The following is a 24,196-nucleotide window of genomic DNA, read 5'->3' on the forward strand; positions in this document are numbered from 1 at the left end:
AAAAAGAAACTCCACATCCAGAAGAAGTCACTCCTCATTCTCTATTCTCCCAGCCATTGGCAACCACTGATCTACTTTCTGTCTCTATGGATGGGCCTCTTTTGGGCATTTCATATAATGGAGTCACATATGTGACCTTTTGAGTCTGGCTTCCTAATTTACCATAAGGGTTGCATGAAGGTTCATCTGTGTTATAGCATGGATCAGTACTTCATTCCTTCTTCTTGGCCAATAATATCCCGTTGTATGGATCACCACATCTCGCTTAGCCATTTATCAGTTGATGGGCACTTCAGTTGTTCCCACTTTTTACCTATTATGGACAATGCTGTTATGAACATTTATGTACCCGTTTTTGTGTGAACGTATGATTTCAGCTCTCTTAGGGACATACCTAGGGGTGGAATTGCTGAGTGACACCATGAGTCTGTGTCGAACGTTTTGAGAAGCTGCCAAACCATTTGCCCAGGCAGCTGCACCACTTTGCATCCCTACCAGCAGTACGAGGGCTCTGATTTCTCCACATTCCTGTTAACACTTGTTATTGTCTGCCTTTATTACAGCCATCCTGGTGAGTGTGAAATGGTATCTCACTGGGGCTCTGATTTACATTTCCCCAATGACTAATGATGTTGAGCATCTTTTCATGTGCTTATCGGCCATTTGTGTATCTCCTTTGGAGATGCCTCTCTTAAAAAGTTTGCCAATTTTTTAAATTGGGGGCTTTATATTCTTACTACTGAGCGTTTCTATATTCTTCCTCTGATTTCTTTTTTCTAGAGGTTGTAGAAGGGGACAATGGACTCCACCTGGTCCCGTCCTGGCTTTGGGAATGAAGCATGATTTTATCCATTTGGATCAGGATAAAGTTGAAAAACATCTATTGAGTACTTATTTTGTGCCAAGCATTCTAAGACCTTTATTGACTTACTGCTAAAGAGAAAGCTGTTGCTTGGGCCACATGCTTTTCCCTTCGATGCTCAATCAGATCATTAAAGCTTTTCTTTAGCGAAGCACTCATGTGGTTCTTCATCTCTTGAGACCAAGAGATGTCCCCTACCCCTCCTCTCACCAAAGGAGCAGAGCTAGCAGTGGAGATGCATCCATTGGCAGGTAATATCTCCTGCCAAAGTTTAGATATCTAGAACAGACTAGTCATCCCTAGACTCAGAACAGGTGCTTTGAAGCTCCATTTTAAACATCTGAAGTTAAGACCATGCTCACGTTTCCTACAAATACACCCAAGAGACTCCTTTTCAATTTGGTTCCCACTCTTCCTTTGCCCCACAGGCTGTGGGCAATGCTTCCCAAGGTGACCAAAGGAGGAAACCCCACAAAACAACCTACAGAGGAATATGCAGGAGAGCAATGGATTCATTTTCTTAGACTACTTGTAGTGATGTTGGCTTAGCTAAAATGCAGAGGCATGAGAAGTGAGTAAGGCTGTAGAGAGGGGCACAGGAAACAAACAGACAAGGCTCCTCAAAAGTAAATCATGAAGGGATGAACAAAGGCAAGGAGAGGCATTCTCTCTACCAGTCCTACCTTATCATGAAATCTAGCTGAGTTCTGTGTTTTACCTTCTTAGGCTCTGTACACACACCACATTTATTCCTCTTCCTTCCTATTCTCTTTCTCTGCCCTTGAAAATCAGGTAAAACCACAAGAGAAGCAACTTGAGGGTTTGACGTGGTAGAACACCACTTCAAACCTTCACTTTCATTATCATGACTTCAAGGTTTCCAGAAATGTCCTTTTCCTCTCCTACCAAGATCCAAATCCACCTTGCCAAGGGGACCAATTCCAGGTGATCAGGGGATTTGAGTTGTTGTCTATAACTCTAGCCCCCAGTGCTTCTAGTGCTGGAACCCCAGCCAGGGGTGGCACTATTCAGTAGGAGGCAGAATAGAACCTCTTCCATCTCACCGAGAAGGCCACCAGCTAACCCACTTTCCACCAAGATGTCTCTGGGTGGTAACTTCCAAGGTCTACCATGCTATTATTTATGTAAACTAGTTCATCTTCAGCCACACCTCAAACAGAGGCTCCAGGAGTAATTTCACGGAATCAAACCCAAACCTCAAAACCCTTTAACCTGGGGCTCCTCTGGAGGAACCATTCATGGTGAGGGCTTTTCTCTTGGAGATATCACATACCACTCTGGAGAGCCATGGAAGCCACAGGATGGGTTTTATTGGCTGAGTTGTGTTCCCTCCAAATTTGAACCCCCAGTGCCTCAGCATATAGCTGTATTTGAGACAGGGTCTTCGAAGAGGTGATTAAGTGAAAATGAGGCTGTGGGTGGGGCCTTCATCTAATCTGATGGTGTCCTTAGAAGATGAGGAACTTGAGACACAGAGAGAGACACCAGGGATGAGCACGCAGCAAAAAGACCATACGAGGATGCCGAGAAAGGCACTGTCTGTAAGCCAAAGGTCAAAGCAACCTTGTCTTCACCTTGATCTTGGACTTTTAGGATTTAGAGAAAATAAATGTCTGTTGTTTAAGCCCCTTGTCTCTGGCATTGTGTTACAGCAGCCCCAGCAAATGAATACAAGGGCCTCCCAGGGAAAGAGGGCCCTGGGGGCTCCCGGTGGGCACAGCCACTCACCCTGTAGTAGTCAGTGCTGTACACGTCCCGGGACATCCCGAAGTCCCCGATTTTCACCAGGAGGTTCTCACCGACCAGGCAGTTCCGGGTGGCCAGATCTCGGTGCACAAAGTGTTGGGACGCCAGGTAGACCATGCCCGCCGCTATCTGCTGGGCGATGTGCAGCATCTGGGACTGCGTCAGCTCTGTCGGCGGGTTGCCTTCGGCCATCAGCACAGCGTCAGGCCCGTGGGCCCTGTGGAGGACATGGAAGGCATTGCTGGAGCCCCAGCTTTTTCCTCCGGGGGCCCTTTGCTCCCATCAGCTGCTGGGGCTCAAGGGCTGCCTGACTTAGCTAAAGAGGGGGGAAGGATGCTTCACCCACAGGTGCACCCCTAAAGCCTTGAGAGCACCCAGGCTTCATTTCCCAGGGCATCTAGAATTCCCAGGGCCATGTGGACCTGAATGGTACCCTACTCAACACACACACAGAGGTGTACATTTTAGGGGCTCCAGAGCTGGGCTGGGGCCAGGCACTGGCCAGAGCCCCTGACCCTGAGAAGCAATGGAGAAAGAACATAAGGGGAAAGTTTGGCTCTCTTGAAGCGATGGGTCATCGTGCCTTAGTGGGAACCCCAGCCCTCCCCTCCCAGCTATATGCTTCGGCCGAGCGCCCCCGACCTGGGCCAATGCCTCCAGAGTGACCCCACCAGGGCCAGAGCTCTGCAGCAGCGGGGGGGTGGGGGGTATGGTTTTCAAGCTGCCCTCTCTCCTTCAAGCCCAACTGAGCAGAATGTCAGGGCACCCTCAGACATCATTCCCCATGACAAATCCCATCTCCTCCTGCCCACCCCTCCCCCCACCTCCAGCTCGGCATGTGCACTGGCCACCACATGGAAAGCTTTTTGAACCACAATACATTGATTCTTTTACTGGGCTGAGTTTTATCCTTTCCACTATGGGGGGGGGGGAGGGTGTAGAGGGAGTATGGTATTTTATATCTTCTTTTTCTTAAATAGTTTTCTTTTTAAGATTATTTACTTAGAGAGAGAGAGAGAGAGAGAGAGAGAGAGAGAGAGAGAGAAAGAGAGTACAAGCAGGGAAGGGGCAGAGAGAGAGGGAGACAGAGAGAATCCCAAGAAGGCTCCACACTGTCAGCGCAGAGCCTGATGCAGGGTTCAATCCACAAACCGTGAGGTCATGACCTGAACGGAAATTAAGAATCGGATGCTTAATGGACTGAGCCACCCAGGCACCCATATCTTCTTTTTCTTCTGTCTTATGCACTTGGCCTTCTCCCAGCTGTGTGATGACTTAAGGTATCTAAACACTGGCATGTGCTTTCGGGAGGGGGGGTGTCCCACAGTGAGGATGTGCCCTCAGCCCTGGCAGTCCCCACTCTGGAATCCTGCCAAGACCAGTGTTGCTGCCCCCAATGGCTCCGTAGGGCAAAGAGTAAAGGGTCCTTTTCTTCTAGAAGCTTCTGTGGAGGGGTCAAAGGGGTTCTCCCTCCCAGAGGCAAATAAGGGAGAAGATTTCCTTCAGGACAGTTGGAAGCACTCAAAATAAATATAGATTTTAAATGGATTTTAAAGTGGACGACCCCACCTGCAGTGTTCCAGAACCGTATAAGAATTTGCAAATAAAAGAGGCTGAATGATCCCAGAACTCTCTGCTCCTTCTGTCTCTTCGTACCACCCAGACCTACCTCAGTCAGATGGTCTCAAACTGCGGGTGGAAGTGCCTCCTTCCTGGCTCCAGCCCACAATGATTCCCCTTTTCTGGATTTCCAAATCTCTTACTCTCGTATTCCCTTAGAACAAGCACTGGAGGGGCACCTGGGTGGCTCAGTCGGTTAAGCGCCTGACTTCGGCTCAGGTCACGATCTCACGGTTGGTGAGTTCGAGCCCTGCGTCAGGCCCTGTGTTGACAGCTCGGAGCCTGGAACTTGCTTCGGATTCTGTGTCTCCCTGTCTCTCTGCTCCTCCCCTGCTCACACTCTGTCTCTGTCTCTGTCTCTCTCTCTCTGCCTCTCAAAAATAAACATTAAAAAAAAAAAAAAGAGAGAATAAGCACTGGACAAGGAGGAGGGGAGTTTCCCAGCACCAGGATCTAGGGAAGCTTTGAACTTGTCCAGTCTGTAATTTCCATCAGTCAAACATACAGATATGAGGCTGGGTGATCCTGTAGGTCCCTTGTGTCTCTAAATATCTGCGTTGAACCATTCCCAGGGAGGGACTTCCTGTTTTTGTGCAAGGAGGTTCTGGTGCCTGTCACCTCCACTCAGACCCAGCCCCTAGTGCCCTTGTAGCACTGAGGAGCAGTGTGGGAAATGCCCTGGGGCTCTGTTCAGCTCAAAACCTCTGGGCAAAGCTCAGGGTATCCAAACGGAATTTGAATCCCATCCTAGCACACTAGCTGTGACCTCAGGTGACCTGCAGAACCGCTCTGGACTGTCTCCTCATTCTGTAAAGAGGGGGTACCCACTGCACCCTCCTGAGCTCACTAATACGAGCAATAACTGAGAGCTCGCTTGGGCTTTCGTGCAAAGCCAGCACTAAAGATCGCTCCAATGTTGTTCTTCCCAGCACCCAAGGGGGCCGGGGAAAGAGGGGAAAGTGGGAATGTTGTCTCTTATTACAGGAGACAAAGCCCTGACTGTGACTTCAATACCAGCAGAGAGACCTAGAAGAACACACAAACTATGAGAAATCCTGAAATATCCCGAGAATCTAGGCCAGGATGGAATCTCCTCCATGGATCTAAATCAAAGAGTGAAATAACGTTGCTGATTTGCCAGGAATCTAGACCCTTCTAAGAATCTATCAGTTGCAAAGTCTCCAGAGAAGACAGAGGCCAGTGCCATAGGCCACCTGTGCACAAAGCCCCATGCTCCAGCCTTACCCTCCGAAGGCCCCAGAAAGCTTTGACTCCCCAGTGCCTTCTGCACTCTCTGATACCACGTGCAGGTTGGGGCAGGCTCCGGCACGCTAAACCAATGGTTTCCCTGCTTGCTTGTGAGTACTTAACAGGACTCCTTGTAATGGGAGACACCTCTGCATGCTTTCTTGGAGCAGAAAGTCCTGCTGTAAGAGGGCAGGTGAGTCTTCTAACCAAGTTCTCAAGAGGAGTATAAATGAACTTAACACAGCAGCTCTCTGCTTCACTCCTCAGGTGACCCTGCAGCTCTTAGAAATCAAACCATGTTTACCTCTTCCAGGAGAACATGCCTTAAGAGGGGAAAAGCACCATTAGCACCCCGCTTGAGGAGCGGGAAGGCTCAGTGGGCTTCTAACGGGGGAAGCTGTTCACCGTTCCTCCGCTTATTCTCTCCAAGTGTGGGTTACAGCGGGCACTTAGCCACCCTGTCTGGCTCCAGAATGCCACGGCACACTACCTTCCTTCTGAGTTTTATCAACAGCTACCCCAAGAGGAAGTATTGCAGTGCTCTATGGGTTTTGCAGCCAGGATCTGTGGGTTTGAATCTCAGCTGTGTCACTCACCAGCATCGTGACCCAGTTTTTTGGACCATAAAATGGGAATAATGGTAATCATAGTTTATTAAGTTTATACAAGTTAAACCACTTAAATTGCTTAGAAGGCTCAATAATATTAGCTGTTATTGCTTGGAAAAGCCTTATCTCTCTTCCTCTTGTTGGAAAGGAATTCTGGAGAGATTCCAATAGGCAAAACTGTCATCTCCTTGCCAGCAAGAACTGTTTTACTCCTCATTTCCTGGCCAACCTAGCAGAGGACTTGGCCATGTTGGTACTCAATGTATGGCTTCGGGGTGAATAAAAAGAGTGAGAGGAAATTGTAGACATCTGTCTTTATAGGCCAGTGCCAATGATGCTTGGGGACATGTTCATGGTGGTTTAGGGGCTAGACTCCCTTCCAGAAAGGGAGGACAGACTATAGTTCAGAGCACATTATTGTGCCTAAGAACCTGATTCTTGGCATTGAATACCTCTTGAAACCAGAGTTCATTAGATTCTGAGATCAAGCAGAAGAGATTCCTAAAAATCAGGTGCCTGCTTCTTCCGGAAGCAGGAAGGAGAGCTAAGGAGAGGTTGGTTGAGCCAAAAGCGAAAGGATCAACACATGCGTGTGTGCGCACACACACACACACACACACTTGGTTACATACGCATGCATACACGTATGTGCACACGCAGTGTGAGCTCACAGAAGCATTTCACTGCATATGGGTGAATACGTTTGGTTGTATTATGCTACAGTTTTTGGAAAGCACCATCTTTAAATAGACAAGTAGCTGAGATCATGGGAACAAGGGAAAAATACTTCTAGGAGCAGCTAATTTTCCTCCTTTCACATCAGAGCTGAAAGACAAAAGCTACCATCATCATCTCTTATCACCTACAAGAAAAACCTTGCAGGCACAGAGTAGTGCATCAGGATGATGGTCTCTGAACACCAAGTGTCGGCTACACATCCTTAATTTCACTGGCTTTCCTTCCCCCCCCCCCCCCACAATTGTAAGCAAGGCAGAGCACGGGGACCCATCCCAGCAAGAGGACTAAATTGCACACGTATTCATGAGGCTAGAGACAGCAAAAGTGATCCAGAAGGTGCAAACCACATGATGGCATTTTCCAAGCACAGAGGTACACTGCCCCCTCCACTGTTCTCACTGTGGTGGACTTATTATGTAAACAGCACAGTTTCTGAATCTTCCAGGGGCTGCACGAAGTGACTGCCTGGTGCCCTTTTCTGGGGAAAGCCCTTTCCAGCGCCCCCAGAAACTGGAGAAGGATAGAGAGGTCACCGTAACACAAGAGGTATAATATCCCCAGCATTGTGGATCCCTCAGCGTGGCAGAGAGGGAGGACAGCGGGGACAGCGTCTACCGATTATCTGCCACCACAATAGTCTTGACACTAGTCCTCTATGTGGGCATTATTATACCCCTTTTACTGAGACCGACATCTTTCTCATTTGTCCTAAATTCTACTACCTACTGAGATATCACAGGCAGCACACTTGCTAATCTTTCAAAGTTGAGGGGCAGCTACATTGGAAAGACAACGGCATGTTAGAGCCAGAGGTGACACAGAGAGAATCTAACTCAGGTCCACGTGGGATGAGGACCCACCCAAGCGACACAGCTGCTGATGCAGACTGGGAAGGAGAATCCAGTCTCCCCAGCCCACACTACTGGGAATCTCACTCTTTCCACTCATGATCTTAAACGGGTGGGTTCCATTCGTTCCCCCGCTCAATGCAAATAAAAGCATCCCTTGGTTTCCTTCAGCAAGGAGTGTGTGGATCAGCTCATTTCTTCTGTCTCTTGGGAGGTGCAGGAGGAGAACACTGACCGGGAACCCTAGCTGGGTGACCACGGACTTCTCTGCCTTACCCAGTGTAGCTCTCCCAGTGATTCCCTTCGCGGAGGCAGTTGGTTTACCAGTAGATATCATCACCAGTGGAATTCAAGCTTCTGCTTGTTGAAAACTTCCTATTTGCTTCTATGCTAAGAGCTTTCTGTACTTATCCCAACTTAGTCCTCATATCTGCCCTGCTAGCTCCGTATCACTACCTGAACAGCTGAGACACTTGCCCAAGGTCCCTTGGCTAATAAACGCCAGAGCTGAGATTCAACTCCTCACTATTTCAGAGTATCTTCACCTTGACCCCCGGATTATGGGCACTCAGCATCATCTCTCACTTATTCTGTCTTGAGACCCCTCCCTGTCATAAGGTGGGGGACTTTCTAGGAAGCCACTGGTAAACTAAAATCTAATTAGGTTAATGCTAGAGATCCAAGTGACACGGACCCTATTTTATAACCCAGTGGCTCCCTTATATAATCAACATTTCCCCCTTCCTTGCCTTGCCTTCTTCTAATGACCCTGTTTGCTACAAAACACCTCTAGTGAAGGCTGTCCATCTTTGCAGGGCTTCAGGGGCTCAGCAAGAACCATAGCCCGTGTTTCCAATGGTCCCGTCCAATGTTTTTTGACCTCCTTCCTTCCAGAGCTTTTGCTCTATGGATTCTGTTCTTTTCACCACATCCCTGACCTCCTGACCTCCTGGGTCTCCATTTTGTTGTCAGGTTAAAATCCAACTGCTCATCCCTCCGCCCTTGACTCCTCCTCACTTCTTTTACACATCCTGTGCCTACTCTGGGCTCTCCACTCCTGGATGACCAAACCTCTCACCGTGACACCTTAGTCCCTTAACTCACTGATTCCTTAGCCCTGAAGGACACTCCTCTCTAATCCACCTGGCAAACTCCTACAGATACTCTACGGTCCACTTCAAATGCCAGGTCACATGCCACTTCATTAACAAATGCTCAATGAACACAGGTGCAACTGAGTGGAATCGCTCACATCGCATGCTGTAGAGTTAGTTCATTAAGACAAGAACATTGCCGTGGCCTCAGTTTCTTTCTCTGTGGTACACGGTGGTGGTGTCACCAGGAGAGGCCATTCTAGAGAAAGTTCCAAGTGACCCTTGGACCTTCCCAGCAACTGCTGGTCCTCACCCTCCATCTGTCTTAATCATGAAGGCCTGCACCGTCCTCAAGCCCCCTCCCATCCCATCCCCCGCACCGCACCTGAGGAACTTGTTGAGATCCCCGTGCTTCATGTACTCAAAGACCATGATGAGCGGGTCACCCTCCACACAGACACCGTAGAACTTGACAATGTGCTCGTGCTGGAGGTTGGTCAGCAGCTCTGCCTCACGGTGGAAGTCCTTGCGGGCGTTGTCACTGGCATCCTTCAGCGTCTGAGGATGAGGGGCAGACAGAGGAGAAAAATCAACACACCTTAAACTGACATCAAAGGGAAAGGTTGTGTTGAGAAGGAAGTACTTCAGTGAGCCCCGAGGTTCGTAGACGGGAAGGAAATCCATCTCATTTACCATACAAAAGATTGGAAAATTGCCTAATTCCTGAAGAAATACCGTTTGTATTAATAACTGAGGAAAAGTCCCTTATGGGTATGGAATGCTTTACGGTTCACGAAGCGCTCGTACAGATGTTTTCTCAGTAAGTAACAGACATGAGCTTTTTATAGTCTTAACCCATTTTTTTCTCTATCATTACCCAGTTATCACCACAGACTTCTCTTCCCTTTTGGTACCTGGTTTTCAAGGATGCTATGTGCCGCTCACTTCCGCTCACATAACTTTAAGAAAAACTTGATATTATGGAAATATCCAGTAGATAGGAGAGCATACTGAACCCTCGTGCACCCATCTTTCAGCCTTGACTGTGATCACTGGACCAGCATTATTATGTATCCCTTCAGAAAGGCTTCACTCGTGCTCACCCACGCTGCCGGCCCAGGAGAAGTCCCGATCTGGGGAGGTCCAAGCAGGCCGGTCACGTGGCCAAGATGAAGGTGCCCAGGACAGTTCTCTTCTCAGACCACTCTGCCCCCACGGTGTCATAGCAGGGCAAAGCTGCCATGGGCTGATGACATCACCTGCACCAAACTCCTGTCCTGTGCCGGTCTCTGAGCCAGAGCTGTGGTGACATCGGGAAGATACTGACCCATGTCCTGGCCTCAGGTGCTTATGGGCAAACAGGGAGATGAGCCACATTTATGATTAACTATAACTCAAGTTTAAGACATGTATCCAATGTGAGCTCCCCTGCATCTCTGTCCAGTTTGATCACTTGACATGCTTCTCTTGAAACCTATGCTCCCACCTTAAGAAAGATCCACAGCTGCCCAAATGACATCAGGCCATGCCTTCCTGTCTCTGCGTGTGTTCATTCCTCTGCCTGGAGTCCTGACTCGGGCATGGGCACTGGTGTCCGAGGTTGAATGATACCCATACAAAGGCGTCCATGTCCCAACCCCCAGAATCTATGAATATGTTACTTGACATGACAAAAGAGACTTTGTAAATGCGATTACATCAGGATCTTTTTTTTTCTCCTTGTTTATTTATTTATTGTGAGAATGGAAGAGGTGCAGAGAGAGGAGCAGAGAGAGTAGAATCACAAGCAGGCTCCGTGCTGCCAACGCAGAGCCCGACCTGGGGCTCAATCTCATGACCGCGAGGTCACACATGGTGGAAACACTTAACCAACTGAGCCACACAGAGGCCTCTAAGTGAAGGATCTTGATGTGGAGGGATTATCCAAGTAGGCTCAATGTCATTCCAAACAAGGGTTCCTGGGTGAGAAGGGTGGGAGGGTCAGGAGAGAGAAGGTGTAAGGTAGGAGCAGAGGTCAGGCAGTACAGAAGCTGCTACACTGTTGGCTTTGAGGGTAGAAGAAGGGGCCACGAGCGAAGGAATGAAGGTGGCCTCTAAAACCTGGAAAAATCCAGGAAACGTCTTCTACCCTGGAGCCTCCAGAAGAAGCCAGCGCTGCCGACATCTTCCCTTTATCTTTAACAAAACTGATTTTGGATGTCTGACCATCAAAACTACGAGAAAAATTATCTGGGTTGCTTTAGCCACTCCGTTTGTAGTAATTTGTGACAGCAGCCACAGTTAAGGGACAGGGAGAAGGGACGGCCAGAGGACTCCTCCTGGTAGAGGTGGCATGTGGGTATGTGAATCCTTTTTCCAGAGACTTCCATCTGTCTTTATTGGTGTTAGAGGGCAAATGTGAACATCCATAATCACTCGGGAACAGAATGAAAGCATGTCGCCTGCCAGAGGTGTACCACACACTGCGTCAGGGTCAACAAGCACTGCCAGGCTTCTGGTGGTCATGTCGCGTGTTACAGCTCATTGCTGCCTTGACTCTGCTCTCCTGGGTGGGAGATACTCCTGACCTGGGCAACTTCTAGACCTTGGAATGTGCCACAAGTCAAGTTCCTGAGGGAAAGAATCTGGGATAGAAGTTAGCAGCCAAGACATTCATTGGGGCATGCTCTTGGGATTAGCACCTGCTGGGAGGGATTGGGCACCGGGGGAGTGGAGCTGTGTCTCAACACTCCCCCACAAGGCCTATGGGATGACCCTTCAGAGCTGTCCTGAGTTTCAGCCAAAGGGGCTGGGCCTTTGTAGCTTTGTATCAGTCAGCCATCAGACAGAGGCCACTGGGAAGGGAGTGTGATCTTGAGTGGCCTTTCTGAGCCCCCACAGGCTGCTGGTAGCTGAGGACTGACTGAGGCTTCCTAGCAAGTGAGGGAGCAAATCCTTCATTCCCAAAGGGGGTCAGGAGGCTCGTCATCGAGTCTGCCACACGATGACTTTGCAATATGTAATTTACCATGCCCAGGGCTGCTCTCCCAAGCAGGGAAAGCACAGGAGGGCACCGATGAATATGCAGGGTCTGCTTCATATCAGCGACAAGAGAACATTAAGATGACAGAGGCAACAGCAAGATCACAAAGTCTTTTCTGCTACAATCCGTATAGAATCTAGTGTTTTCACGAACTGCCTTTAGCAGGATTTGAAGCTTTCTTCCCATTGCTGACCTGACCCAAGGAGACAGAAATTATACCTACAGTTTTCATTAGGCTACAGGCAGTTACCTCTTATGCCAAAGCCTGGAGGTACCGACGGAAAAAAGGGTCTGGTGGTGGGGTTCCCCCATTCTCACATTAGAATGTGGTTTTCCAAAAAGCATCCCTTAAGAGCACCTGCTTTGAAAAGTGAGCTGATTTGGGCCAGCAAGTAGTCAGAGAAGCCATAAAATTTTGGTAGGGCTGTTGCCATGGTAACCGCACATTTCTTCATTTAATAACAAAATGAACAGAGGCTGAAAGCCTGCGTTTTGGGGCTCTGCTTCCTCGAAGCTCCAGAAACTGGGCTTGTCCCCATCCAAACTAAGCCTCCTCATGGGAGGCATGAAGTGCTTATCTTCACGACCTGTTTAGGTCTGTTTTATCTGTGGGCCTGCTTTTTAGGTGTTTTTTAATCCAACCAGTGTTTTGGTCTGCCTAACTTCTAGGTAGAAAAATAAATCACAGTTAGGGCAAGAAGATGGACACAGAGGACGTGGACGTTGCCATTGACTGGGAGCAAAATACACACATCGGAACGTCTCCTGTACTTGGACTTGCATTATGGTTTTGGGTACGTGTCTGTCTCCACTACTTCCGCTGACAACAGAATCCAACGTTGGGCAAATAAAAGAACCCTGGACCCACGAGATCTGTGCAAGCTAGAGATGAGAGAGCACTGGAAAGGGCTGAAAAGTGGACGTTCATGTGGAAAGGTAGCGAGTGGGCCCGAGTACATGTAGAGAAAGCAGGGACGAGAATGTAAGGATGAGGAGGAGACTTCCCAATGCCTTCTCTCCTGGAGGGCTGGCCCGAAGCGGTTGTGTTCTCCTTCTGGTCGAAAGACAGATCCTCACAGGGCACCTGGGTGGTTCAGCCCGTTGGGCGTCCAACTCTTGATTTTGGCTTAGGTCATGATCTCATGGTTTGTGGGGTCAGGCCTCACGTCTGGCTCTGCACTGGCAGGATTCTCTCTATCACTCTCTGCCCCTCCCCTGCTTGCTCCCACTCACTCTCGCTCTCTCTCAAAATAAAGAAACAACAACAGAAAACCCCCACAAATGACAGATCCTCACAATAGTGGGACTCAAAAAGAAGGCATTCTAGCTTAGAATTAAAAAAAAAATCTGGGTTCAAATTCTGACTGCTCTGGATCTCTCTGAGCTCTGGTTTTATCTTTTGTGGAGTGAGGGGAACAATGTCATCTATTTCTCAGGGTCACTGGGAGGACTGAGTGAGGTAGTGTAAGCCAGGAGGCCTCCGAGGGTCCCCGGTAGACAGTGATATTAGAAATCAAAACCACAACTAGGCCTGCATCTGATTTGCTCACATGAGGAGGCAGGGAGGCCCAAAGATGCATGGATAAGGTACAGAGATGGCTCAATATGAGAACAGCGGTACCCCGGGCTGCCACCATTTCCCTCCAAAAGCCCTTTGAAGCCTGTGATGTCTTCTCAGAGATAAAGTCTCCTTACTCAGAGGCTGCCCTGTGTCACTGAGATTATTTCTAGGGCCTCAGCCTATCATTAACATTGAACTAGAGAAGACTACTGACCCCTTTAGGGTATTACCACAAGGCATGAAAAGATTCTTCACGTAATCTCTCTTCATAAGTTTTAGCTATGTACTGTTGATTCCAGAATGCTAGATTGTGTGTGTGTGTGTGTGTTTGAGAGAGAGAGAGAGAGACAGGGAGGGAGAGACAGGGAGAGAGTTCGGCAGTGGGGTAGAAGGTGGGATGGAAGAGAAGACAGAATTTTTGTTGGGGGGGGGGCACCAAACTAAAAGAGCTAATGAGCATCTCACATCTCCATTTCCCCAAGGCACTATGGGAAGAGACTGTGCTCTTAGTGTAATGTCAGAAGCTGTGCTTCAGTAAAATTTTTGGATTTGAGAAAGATTTCACTATTCATGGGGTGAGTGCATCCTACAAACCTAGCTGCATCCTATGTGCCCATCCATTTTTGCATGTTGGGTCCCTTTTCTAAATTATGATTCAATCCTATTTTAAGAGATTCAGAAAATATGGCAGTAACAAGTTGGGCAAAATCATCTTCTGAATTTGGCACTCAGAGGGCAGAATTTTTCTCAGGGTGGAACCATAGCCAGACAGCAATCAGAAGCTAGAAAAATCCTGCTATCAACCCTATTTATAAAAATCATCTCTGTTTTAGTACCACGGCTGATTGTCATTTTACTCAATTAAAGGAGGCTTGGCTGGTTCCCCGAGTCCTTGGCAATGGACATGAGGTGGCAGCTTCCCTCACTGACAATTCCCTCCACTTAAGTTTCATTTTGACAGGCATATTTGCCCCATCAGTAAGCATTGCTATTTTCTTACTCCTGGTGTCTGCTTTGTAGCTTCATTCCTTCTTATTCCTGGTGAATTTCCTGACACTTCAAAAGCTACCATCCTTTCTGAAGACATTCTCAAGGGAGAGGTCTCATCCAGAGCTACAGAGAGTTACTGCCTTGAGCACACACTGATTCAGAGTTGGAAGAACTGAGCAGCATGCAATAAACTTCAGCACAGAACTGAGAAACTAGCGAAGGCAAAATGGAGGCAAGGGGGAAAAAAAAACAAAAGGAAAATTAGCATTCATCGCAAATGCTTCCACAAAATATTAAGGCTAACTAACTGGAAGCTCGGAGGAGAGGCGAGAAAGCTTATTTGAAATCATTGGTGTGATTGGATGTGGTAGGATGTGACAAATGATCATTGCATTTCAAAGTACAGGTGGCTTAGGAAACACAAGCTTGTGTCCTTGTTTTAAACACTAATCTCATATTCTTCTCCTATAATATTTAACATCATAGAAACAAAGTTAAGGTGAAGTATAAAAACATAGAGATTATTATGGTAGGACTTCATTATGCCCAATGCCTATTACCATGCTTAAAATATGGAGGGCAGGGAGTTAACTCCCATATGAAACAACTAAGATGCATGAGAATGTCTGTCAACATGCCTAAGTTCTTCCGGGTCAGGATAATTGATTGCATCTAGCTCTGCTGATAATGGAGACTGTTGACCTTTCCGATACCTCTTAGACCTGTACTATTCAATATGGTAGCCAACAACTACATGTGGCTGGTGGTCTTTTGAACTCTGGCTGATCCAAATTGAGATGTACTGTAAGTATAAAATACACACCAGGTTTTGAAAACTGGCAGTGTATAAAATATCTCATTAATATTTTTATATTAATAGTATGTTAAAATGGTATTTTAGATATGTTGAGTTAAATAAAACATATGAATACAGTTATTTTCATCTGTTTCATTTTACTTTTTAATGTGCGTACTAGGAAATTTAAAAATGCAAATGTGACTTGCATTTGTGCTCACATTATACTTCTGTTAGATAGCACTGTTCCATAAAAGCCATCTCAAAAGACTATCAACGGGTCAACCTGCCTCTTGCAACTGTTGGAAAACAACAGTAAACTGAAATAGAATTAAGGCAGACACCCTTCTTATAAGGTTCTTACAGGCAACAATTAGCCAAGGATTTAGAGTAAGCTGTAGTCATGATACTGTGTGATTCTTCTAACTTACAGGGTCTTCTCTAAAGAAAGGTAGAGGAAATTTTTATCAAATTCTTACAAAAGTGAATTTTGGAAGACTATATTTTAATAAATTCAGAGATAGGAAGAGCTTTATAGAAATAAGATCTTAAAAATTAAGGAGAGTGCAGTGTGCCTGGGTGGCTTTGTCAGTTAAGTGTCCAACTCTTGGTTTTGGCTCAGGTCATGATCTCCCAGTTTGTGAGCTCAGGCCCCATGTTGGGCCCTGTCCTGACAGTGTGTGGAGCCTGCTTGAAATTCTCTCTCTCCCTCTCTCTCTTTGTCCCTTCTCCACTCATGCTCTCTTTCTTTCTAAATAAATAAATACATAAATAAGTAAATAAGTAAACTGAAAAAAAAAAAAACTAAGCAGAGTCCAATAGATGGCTTGCCTGCATTAAGGCAATGAAAACTAATTAAATGATTATATGAAAATGAAATTGATCACACTCAGTGCTCACTATGTATTAGAAACCAACACCTGTGTATATCAACTCAATCATATGTAACTGGCCTTTGCAAGGACTTTAATTATGTACCAAGTGACAGCTTCAAATACAAGATTCATAGCCAGGGTGTTGATTGCTGCTATCTTTATTTTCACAGCCATGCTGACTCTTATGGTTCAGAATCTAACAAGTTGACCATCCAATGGGAAACACAAGGCCAAGTCCTAATTCACACACTTTAAAATGTTTACAATCATTTGGGTACTGAAATTGATGGTTTATGCGTGCATATCACATCAAGTTGCATATTACAAATGCTAAGTCTTTGGAAGACATCAAACTAATTCATAGCAACAGTCATATTAGAAAAATATTGACTCAAAGGAATGAATCAGAAGTTGTCCTCCAGCATGGGCAGCTGCAATATATTTACCAGCTTTAAATACAATTAAAAATTGGAGCCAATTGCACTAAACTTGCTGATGGATCATGGTAGACCAAGACTCAATTGACAGTTGGCTTATCATGTTAAAGTCAATTAAAAAGCGGGGCAGTCAATTAAAAAGTGAGGCACAGATTCCAGAGATAAAGAAGTGTGAAATGAAGCCTCCAGCTATGTTGAATACCAGATGAGTCCTCATTCCAGTGAAAGGCACTGTTTTGGGCTTAGTATGTCTGAGAAGATGGGGATAAATTGTAGACAAGCCAGAAAATAGGGTTAACAAGACAACTTAACAAGACAAAAAACAGATCTCTTGTCAAAGGTTAAAAGTTGAAGTTACTGGAAAGGGGACACTGGTGGAGCAACTTAATCACCGGGGCCCTGACTCAATACAAGAGGGACCCTCACCAGGCAAATGTTGCTCTCAATCCTATGCTGTATGGGAGTGCACACATTTCTCACACAGCCCTCACCCCCCCCACGCACACACACACACACACACACACACACACACACATCACAGATACACATGTGCACACACCCACACACATGTGCCAGGAAAGAATGGCCTTACACTAAAGTACAGTAGAAATCTATTAAACAATGTCTGGACCATAAAGACGATGAAGCCTTTTAATAAGCCACCATTAAAAGTTCTACAACTTCTATTACTAGAGACTTGTCAAGATGGAATTGATAGCACTTTCTGCAACATTCTGTCCTGTTAAGGCATACAAACTCTTTTTATAGGGCAGCGCTGACAGATGTTCTCTTAAATATACTAATCTTGTCATCTTCCATTTCCATGATGTGGGAACAAGGATTCCGTGTGCAGTGGAGAGAAAGTGCAGGAAGAGGGAGGAATGGGAGGCAAACCTCATGATTTATCGCATGTGAGGACTGATATGGTGACTGCCACAAAAACAAAACAAAGCAAAACAAAACAAAACAAAAAAACAAAACTAAAATGAAAGAAAGCAAGAAAATAGCCACATGCCTTAGAGATAAACGTGCCTGGATAGAGCGCTTGAACTGATGAACTCTTGATGTCCTTTCTTGTCTATGAATTGTTTCACTCTTCTAGAATGGAAGGGAATGAGCTTTCCTTTTTGAGCCCTTATTCTGCCCTATACATATTCTGAGATAATTGGCTCTAGTTGCTTCTTCCCCACAGATGGCCTCATCTGTGCCATGTGACCACCTTGGGTAGTTGGTCCACAGGTAGGTGGCCTGGCATGAAGACAGAATAGAGCAACTGAACACACAGTATCTTCCTTCTTGAGCAATATGCATTGGGTGGGGGGCGGGGGGCAGGGGGGGAGCACAGAGACTACGTGAGCAGCAGTTGGCCCGGAAGCAGAAGTCAAATGTTAGGAAACAGCAGAGGCAAGAGATAGCTACACTCCATCAGCAGGGAAACCTCCCTGGTGTTTCCTGCTGAGAGGATAAAGAGGGCACAGTCACAAGGGCCACCTCAGATCCAGAGTGAGTTTTTAGATCCCAGCTGTTCTAGCAGTGAGGCCTAGCTGTCCTGTAGTTCCTATTTGAGTTGGTCATATTCCTTTTTTTTTTTTTCTTCTCAGACTTTTACCCCTTTCTTCAGGGATAGAATCTCTCATATTCTTTCAGGGAAGCATGGTTCCCCACGTTCAGTCCATGTGTGTTGTGCAGAGTTGACCCACCATCCATTTGCAAGAATATGTACGTGACCCAGTCCTGGATATTCAGACTATTATCCAGAGAGTCAGAGGACTTGGTGACCCAACTCAAGACAACTAGCCAGTAGGAAGTTGGCCCTTGGACTTTTGTGTAATTGTTGGGGAAGAGGAGCTCTCTTTTGGGTTGCTGGATGGCAGGATCCAAGCCCATAGCTGTTGCTTAGATAGCTCACCACAGTGTGGGGAGAACTTGCCTGGGAATACGGTCAATACAGAGGAAAGCAGACCCGAGAGAGCAGGGAGAACTGATTTCCTGGATCCATCAGTCCCTGAAGCAAGGATACCAGTAGCTTGAACAAGTAAATTTCCTTTACTTCTTAAACCAGCTTGAGTTAGGTTTCCAGTGAGCAGTCTCCTGCTCTTCTCCTCAAAGCCGATTGTGATGTTTTGTTAACATTCATTCCAGAATCCAGTTTTCTTTATTTCTGCCTATTTCCTTGAATTACGTTTCTACTGGGAAAACAAGAAAAGTATCTGTCGACCTTACACGCAAATGAGCACAACTAGCACTTGATAAGTGGCACTGTGTTGAATTTCTTCAACTTGGTCTACCAGGGCATGTGCAAAATTCAGTCAATAAGAGTGTGGTACATGGTAAGCATCATACTGACGGGGAGGCCTGAGTTTTAGTCCTACGTCTGACGTTAAGTGACCTTGGTCAAGCTATGTGACCTTGGATGAGTCATTCATCTTCTCTGGGTTCCCGTTTCTTCCCTCACAAAAGGTGGGAGTTAAGCTAAAGAACATCAGCTAATAGTTCTATATATCTGCATAGTGGTTCAATCATTTCTAAAATGACTTCTCATTAGATTACACTATCCTCTATATATCATCTTTACAGTGCCTCTCAGCTATAAAGTTCTATGATTATCAGTGGTTCATCAGATCATTTCCTTACCTAGAAACGTCAACTGCAGACTCTTCACTTTTTCAAAGGCTATTTTTTCTATAGTTTATCTGTCCACCCGTCTATCCTTTTGTTCACTCAACAAGCACTGATTCCATGTTACTAGATATTAGACAATGTGCTAAAAAGCATGGTTCTTGCCCTCAAAAATACCGCTCTAACGGAGGAGACCCACAATCTTGCCATTGATTAACTAAGCCCGTGGATACATATAGAATGCACAACCTTGACAAATGCTGTGAAGGACAAGGGCAGATGCCTTACTAGCATGTAATAGGGAGGTCTGACTTAGCTGGGGGAGCAGGCAAGGGAATGTATCTCCAAAGAGGAGCAACCTGAGCGGAGAGCTGATGGATTAATGGGAGCTGTGTGCATCGAGGGGGCGAGGTAGGGCTCTCCAGACACAGGAATGGAAAAACATGCTGGATGTGACTTTGGGGCTGCCGAACGGTAGTGTGCCAGAGGGCTTATCAGTCAACTCTTCCAAAACCCTTGGTGAAGAAAATCATCCTTATTTCCTCTGTTAACAAGAAGATATTCAGAAACATGAAATGCAAAAATCCCAAAGGAAGTACCTGCTGAAGTCAGATTTCGTCCTTTCTAGTCTCAAATGTTCCTCTGCTGGTGCCTCTCACTCACTTTAACTTACCCCTCAAGGAAGTCACTCCACTTCCCTGGGTCTTGGCTTTCTCATCTATAAAACATGAGGCTTGGGTTCTGTAGGATTTCTAAAGTCTCTCTCGTGTGCAGCATTTTATGTTTCTGGAAATACTCCTGAGTTAGTGGAGAGGGGGAGGAGAGGCCATGAATCCTACAAAGCTCACTTGTGGCTATGTTTAAAAAACAAAAATCCGCATGCATTCATAGTACAAGAAAATGTTGTAGGCATTGTAGCTATTGAAATGCAGGTTGGAGAGAGCCAAAAATAGCTAACGCACCCACAGCTAATGCAGGGAAACTGCCATGAAGCGTTTCCTTGGCAATTGAGTTACTTAAAGGTAAAGTAACTCATTCTGATCAAAGACTGGTTTCTCTGCTTCTCATTCTCTTTATGGGCTCTTCAATTGTAATACAGTGTAAAGAGGAAAAAAAAATAATTGTCAAATCTATTCACTAAAAAACAAAGGTCATCCAAAAATATCAAGAAAAGGTCAGTCTGGTTGGCTCCAAACAAGCAGATACTCTAAAGGGAGAGGCACGCTCAGCCCTCCTGCACCCTCGAATGCCCTACACATGCCTTAGGATCACTTCCATCTCAAATCGGTTCCCGTGGATCCCTCCAGTTCTGAAATCACTTGGGGCAGGCGACGCCAGAATTTACAGGAAACTGACATCTGTCAGTCTGAATGCAAAGTCTTGGATTTCAAACCAGTCAGCTCCTTCTAGAGAAAGAAAAAGGACAATAGCTGCAATTTCTTAGCATACATAATCAATGCTGCCGGGGTTGCTAGGCAACGGGCAGAAAGCCTGTCAAACATCCCTGGGTGCCTCCAATGGGAGAGAAGCAGCTCCCGCAGCCACTCCTCAGAGGTGACAGTCTGTGCAGGCCCCGGAAGCTGCATTCAGCTTGTCTCATTCCTTAAAAATTCGCTTTCCTGTGGTTAGGGCCAGAATCATAGACGTTGTCCTCCCAGGCTCCTGGGATAGTCTTTGAACACACTTTCAATTGGCCAGCTCGCAGCCCTAAAATTGAGCAGGTTGGGCTGGAGACAGCAGCTTTGTAAAAGGTCCATGTGCTATTCTGATCCATTCATCCAGAGCCTGTAGAAGATCCGACTCCTTCCTTGTGAGGTTGCAGCCTGTGGATCCCGGAAAATTAACCTGGGCATCCTCTCTGAAGCTTGAAGTCATTCCAGCGAACATAAACAAAGCCTTTGATTTCAACAAAACTGCACATGCAAGATCACTGAGCTGAGACTTCCTAGGTGTGCGACCTTGAAGTTGGAACTGCATTTTTGAGCTGCAGGCATTTTATCCTCTCTGCCTGAAACAACAGTTGCATTTGAATTTCAACAAGAAGGACCTGGCAGAGGAGGAGTCAGGATTTGATAAAAGGGAAAAATCCAAGTTTTTGTTCCTTGGCTTGTCTCTTGTTTGTTTGTTTGCTTGTTTTTAGCGGTGTTAATTAACAAGCACTCTTCATAGGTCATTCATTTGCGAACTTATTTGGCAAAGCCAGGGTGTCTATGAGGACTAGGTCCTGGGTCTAGGTCAGAGGTGGGATTAGGGCTGTGACTGTGATTCAAACCAGAGAAGCCTCACCGACAGTAGCCAAGGGAGATGTGACCACGTGGAAGCATGCCCCACTGGCTACACACGGCTGATGCCGGCTGATCTTTCATCATTACCAGCCCAAGCCCTGAAACCTTATTTTGGCATGTGTTGGGAAGGAAATGTAACCCAAGAGCTGAGGGTGCCCTGGATTTAGCCATGCAACACCCTCTCTTCGAGGGCATTCAAAGAAATACAGCAAAGTAGGCAGAGAATAAGAAATGATACCAAAAAGAAAAGCTATACCCACTGAGAAATTTCTCCCTATCTGGCCGAGGTCCCTCAGCTACTCCTACACGATCATCTAGGATTCTCTAATCTCCCAGAATGTTTGTACCTTCAAAGAGTCTCACCTTGTGACCTCAAGAATCTGAATTCAGAATCTGATGGGCTGACTTAGTTCCCTGGGTGGTCTCCAAATATCAGTGGGAGGAAACATGAGCCCAGAACACAAATCCATGGTCTTCAGTGTCCTTGTGTATAACTCATGGCTAGATTAGGATCAGCTCTTCCCTAAGCTTTTTCCAGCTCTCATGTTTTATCAGTCTACGAATCTACAAAAATAGAGGCACCTCTTGGTCCCATTTATCCTAAGGGGAAAAACAGAGCGGCAGAAGAGAGCAGAGCCTGCAGATATAACCCTGCCAAATGTTCTGAACATTCTGTGCTTTAAAAAATAACAAACTTTTGGGGTAAAGGAAAGGAAAGAGGAAGCAATCGCAACAGCAGGAATTAAACCCCTGCCCCCCCCACCCCCCGCCCCCAGAATCAGAGCAGGATTCTTATTTTACACCTTCTACCCTACTTGACCTCACATCTTTCTAGCATCTCCTTCCTGTTTCCTCTCCTCTGGCTCCCTTTCTCCCTTCCATTTGCTTAACTTAGTATGATGTTTATTGACACTACATTTACCCTTCCTAGAAAATTCTGTTCTTTATTCGCTTTATTTTTATTTTATTATTATGTGTATTTATTTTGAGAGAGAGAGAGACAGACAGAGTGCGAGCGGGTGGTTGGGGGGGGCAGAGAGAGAGGGAGACACAGAATCTGAAATAGGCTCCAGGCACAGAGCTGTCAGCACAGAGCCCCATGCGGGGCTCGAACCCACAAGCCATGAGATCATGACCTGAGACAAGTTCCGATGCTCAACCAAATGGGCCACCATGTCCTTTAGTCACTTTAAAATGCAGCTTTTAGAAACCTCTGGTGAGCGTCTAAGAGCATCCACTCATGTTGGTTACTTTGAAAGATAAAGAAAGCAAATGCACTGTTTTTTCCTTTGGATGAGTTTTAACAGAAACTGTGTTTAATCTGCAGGATGAGAAAGTTCAAGAAGAATTTTACCTCTCTCCTCAGTGACCTATTGTGTATATACCAGAGTATTTTAATGCTAAGTACAACAGTAATGGAATATACATCTGATTTTTTTAAACATGAAAGGTTGTCCTGATTATAACCAGTAAACAAACGCCACTCATGTAAACATTCTGTGTTTGGCAGAAACAAACAAAACCCAGTCATCTTCTGTTAAGCCAAGAAGTTGCATTTTATTATGCTAGCTAAGTCTACATTCCTTTGCCACCTAATTCATTTAATAAATATATGCCTCTTTTAAGTGGTTTGCATATATTATTCAATACCTTGGTGAGTTGTTTTTTAAAATGTTGACAATGCATATGTAAAAGATATGCTCAAGTCTTTTGCGCTATTTTTGTTAATTCTTGTGTTTTAGAGAACTCAGTGGAACTTTTGTTCCCTTCCAGTAATATTTATCTTATTGAAGGCCAGGTCTCCTTTTTGAGTTTTGGGGGAAATGGCTAGAAGTAAGGACTTTCAGACTCTTTTATTTCAGTAAGACCTTGTATCTCCTAGGGTAGTGGAATTTACAAGAGACTCCATCCACCCCAGGATAGAGTCTTGCCCACACTGTTTACAGTCCTGGGGCTCTGGGAACATTTGGGAGGGACAGGGTAAGGTATAACAGAAGACGTCAGCAGAGCAGAGGCTGAGAGGGAAAAGTGAACTCTGGTCTCCCTTCTAGAACCTTCACCAGAGACAAGCTCCAGCTGAACTTGGCTTCAGCATCAAGCAATCTGAGGAGACAGATTGAATCTCCAAGACTTAGCTGGTTGAATTCTGTTTGACCCTACCGACCTCCACCCAGATTTGAGTTAGCATTGATTTGTCAGAGTAGCCCAAAGCTATTCACAGCCTGGAGATGGACAGGTTGCCCCTGAGAAGAAGCTCAGACAGCTAGATGTGCCCCAAACACCCTTCCCGCTGTCCATTTGGGTACAGGAAATTCGAACACATCCACCATAGCAGACATAATTGGCTCCTGAATTGGCCAAATACAAAATGACACAATGCGCTTCCACACATTAGTGCGACAACAGATAATGAGACATTCTGGAGTGTTCTCTTACCTTCACTGCCACCAAGATCTTGTCCTGCTCAGGACAGAGGTTATAGCATTCAGCTAGGAAAACTTTTCCAAAGGCTCCTTCGCCTAGCTCCCTTTTCAGAACAATGTTATGTCGCTTGATGTGTTGAACAACTGGAAAACAAAGACAGAATGGAAATTGGAATCGAGGCACGTGGAGGTAAAGGCTGAGGGTGGGAGTCAGGGGCCTGCCTCCTGAGCGTGCAGGCCTGAGACTCTGCCCCTCTGCACTGGCAAACCAGAGGAGAAACTCAGTATCCATCCTCACAGTCCGCCCAAATGGCTGGAGGGAGGTTGCACTGGCTTGCTTTCCAGGACTCAGTGGTCATTTTCGATAGAAATCAAGTAGCGACCTCCTCGTTGTCTGCGGAAT

General features: G+C 46.1%; 1 protein-coding gene across 1 annotated transcript in view; it reads right to left on the minus strand.

Annotated features, from left to right (window-relative positions):
- NTRK2 (neurotrophic receptor tyrosine kinase 2) overlaps positions 1-24,196 on the minus strand; it is a 332,930-nt gene that overhangs the window by 60,301 nt on the left and 248,433 nt on the right. Inside the window, exons 16-18 of the mRNA XM_047831133.1 lie at positions 23,807-23,937; positions 9,171-9,343; positions 2,612-2,846 (exon numbers count right to left, since the gene is read on the minus strand). Coding sequence (XP_047687089.1) covers positions 2,612-2,846; positions 9,171-9,343; positions 23,807-23,937 — 539 coding nt within the window. The remainder of the gene's footprint in view (positions 1-2,611; positions 2,847-9,170; positions 9,344-23,806; positions 23,938-24,196) is intronic.

This window comes from Prionailurus viverrinus, chromosome D4 (assembly GCF_022837055.1).
Source record: "Prionailurus viverrinus isolate Anna chromosome D4, UM_Priviv_1.0, whole genome shotgun sequence".
NCBI classification, from domain to species: Eukaryota; Metazoa; Chordata; class Mammalia; order Carnivora; family Felidae; genus Prionailurus; species Prionailurus viverrinus.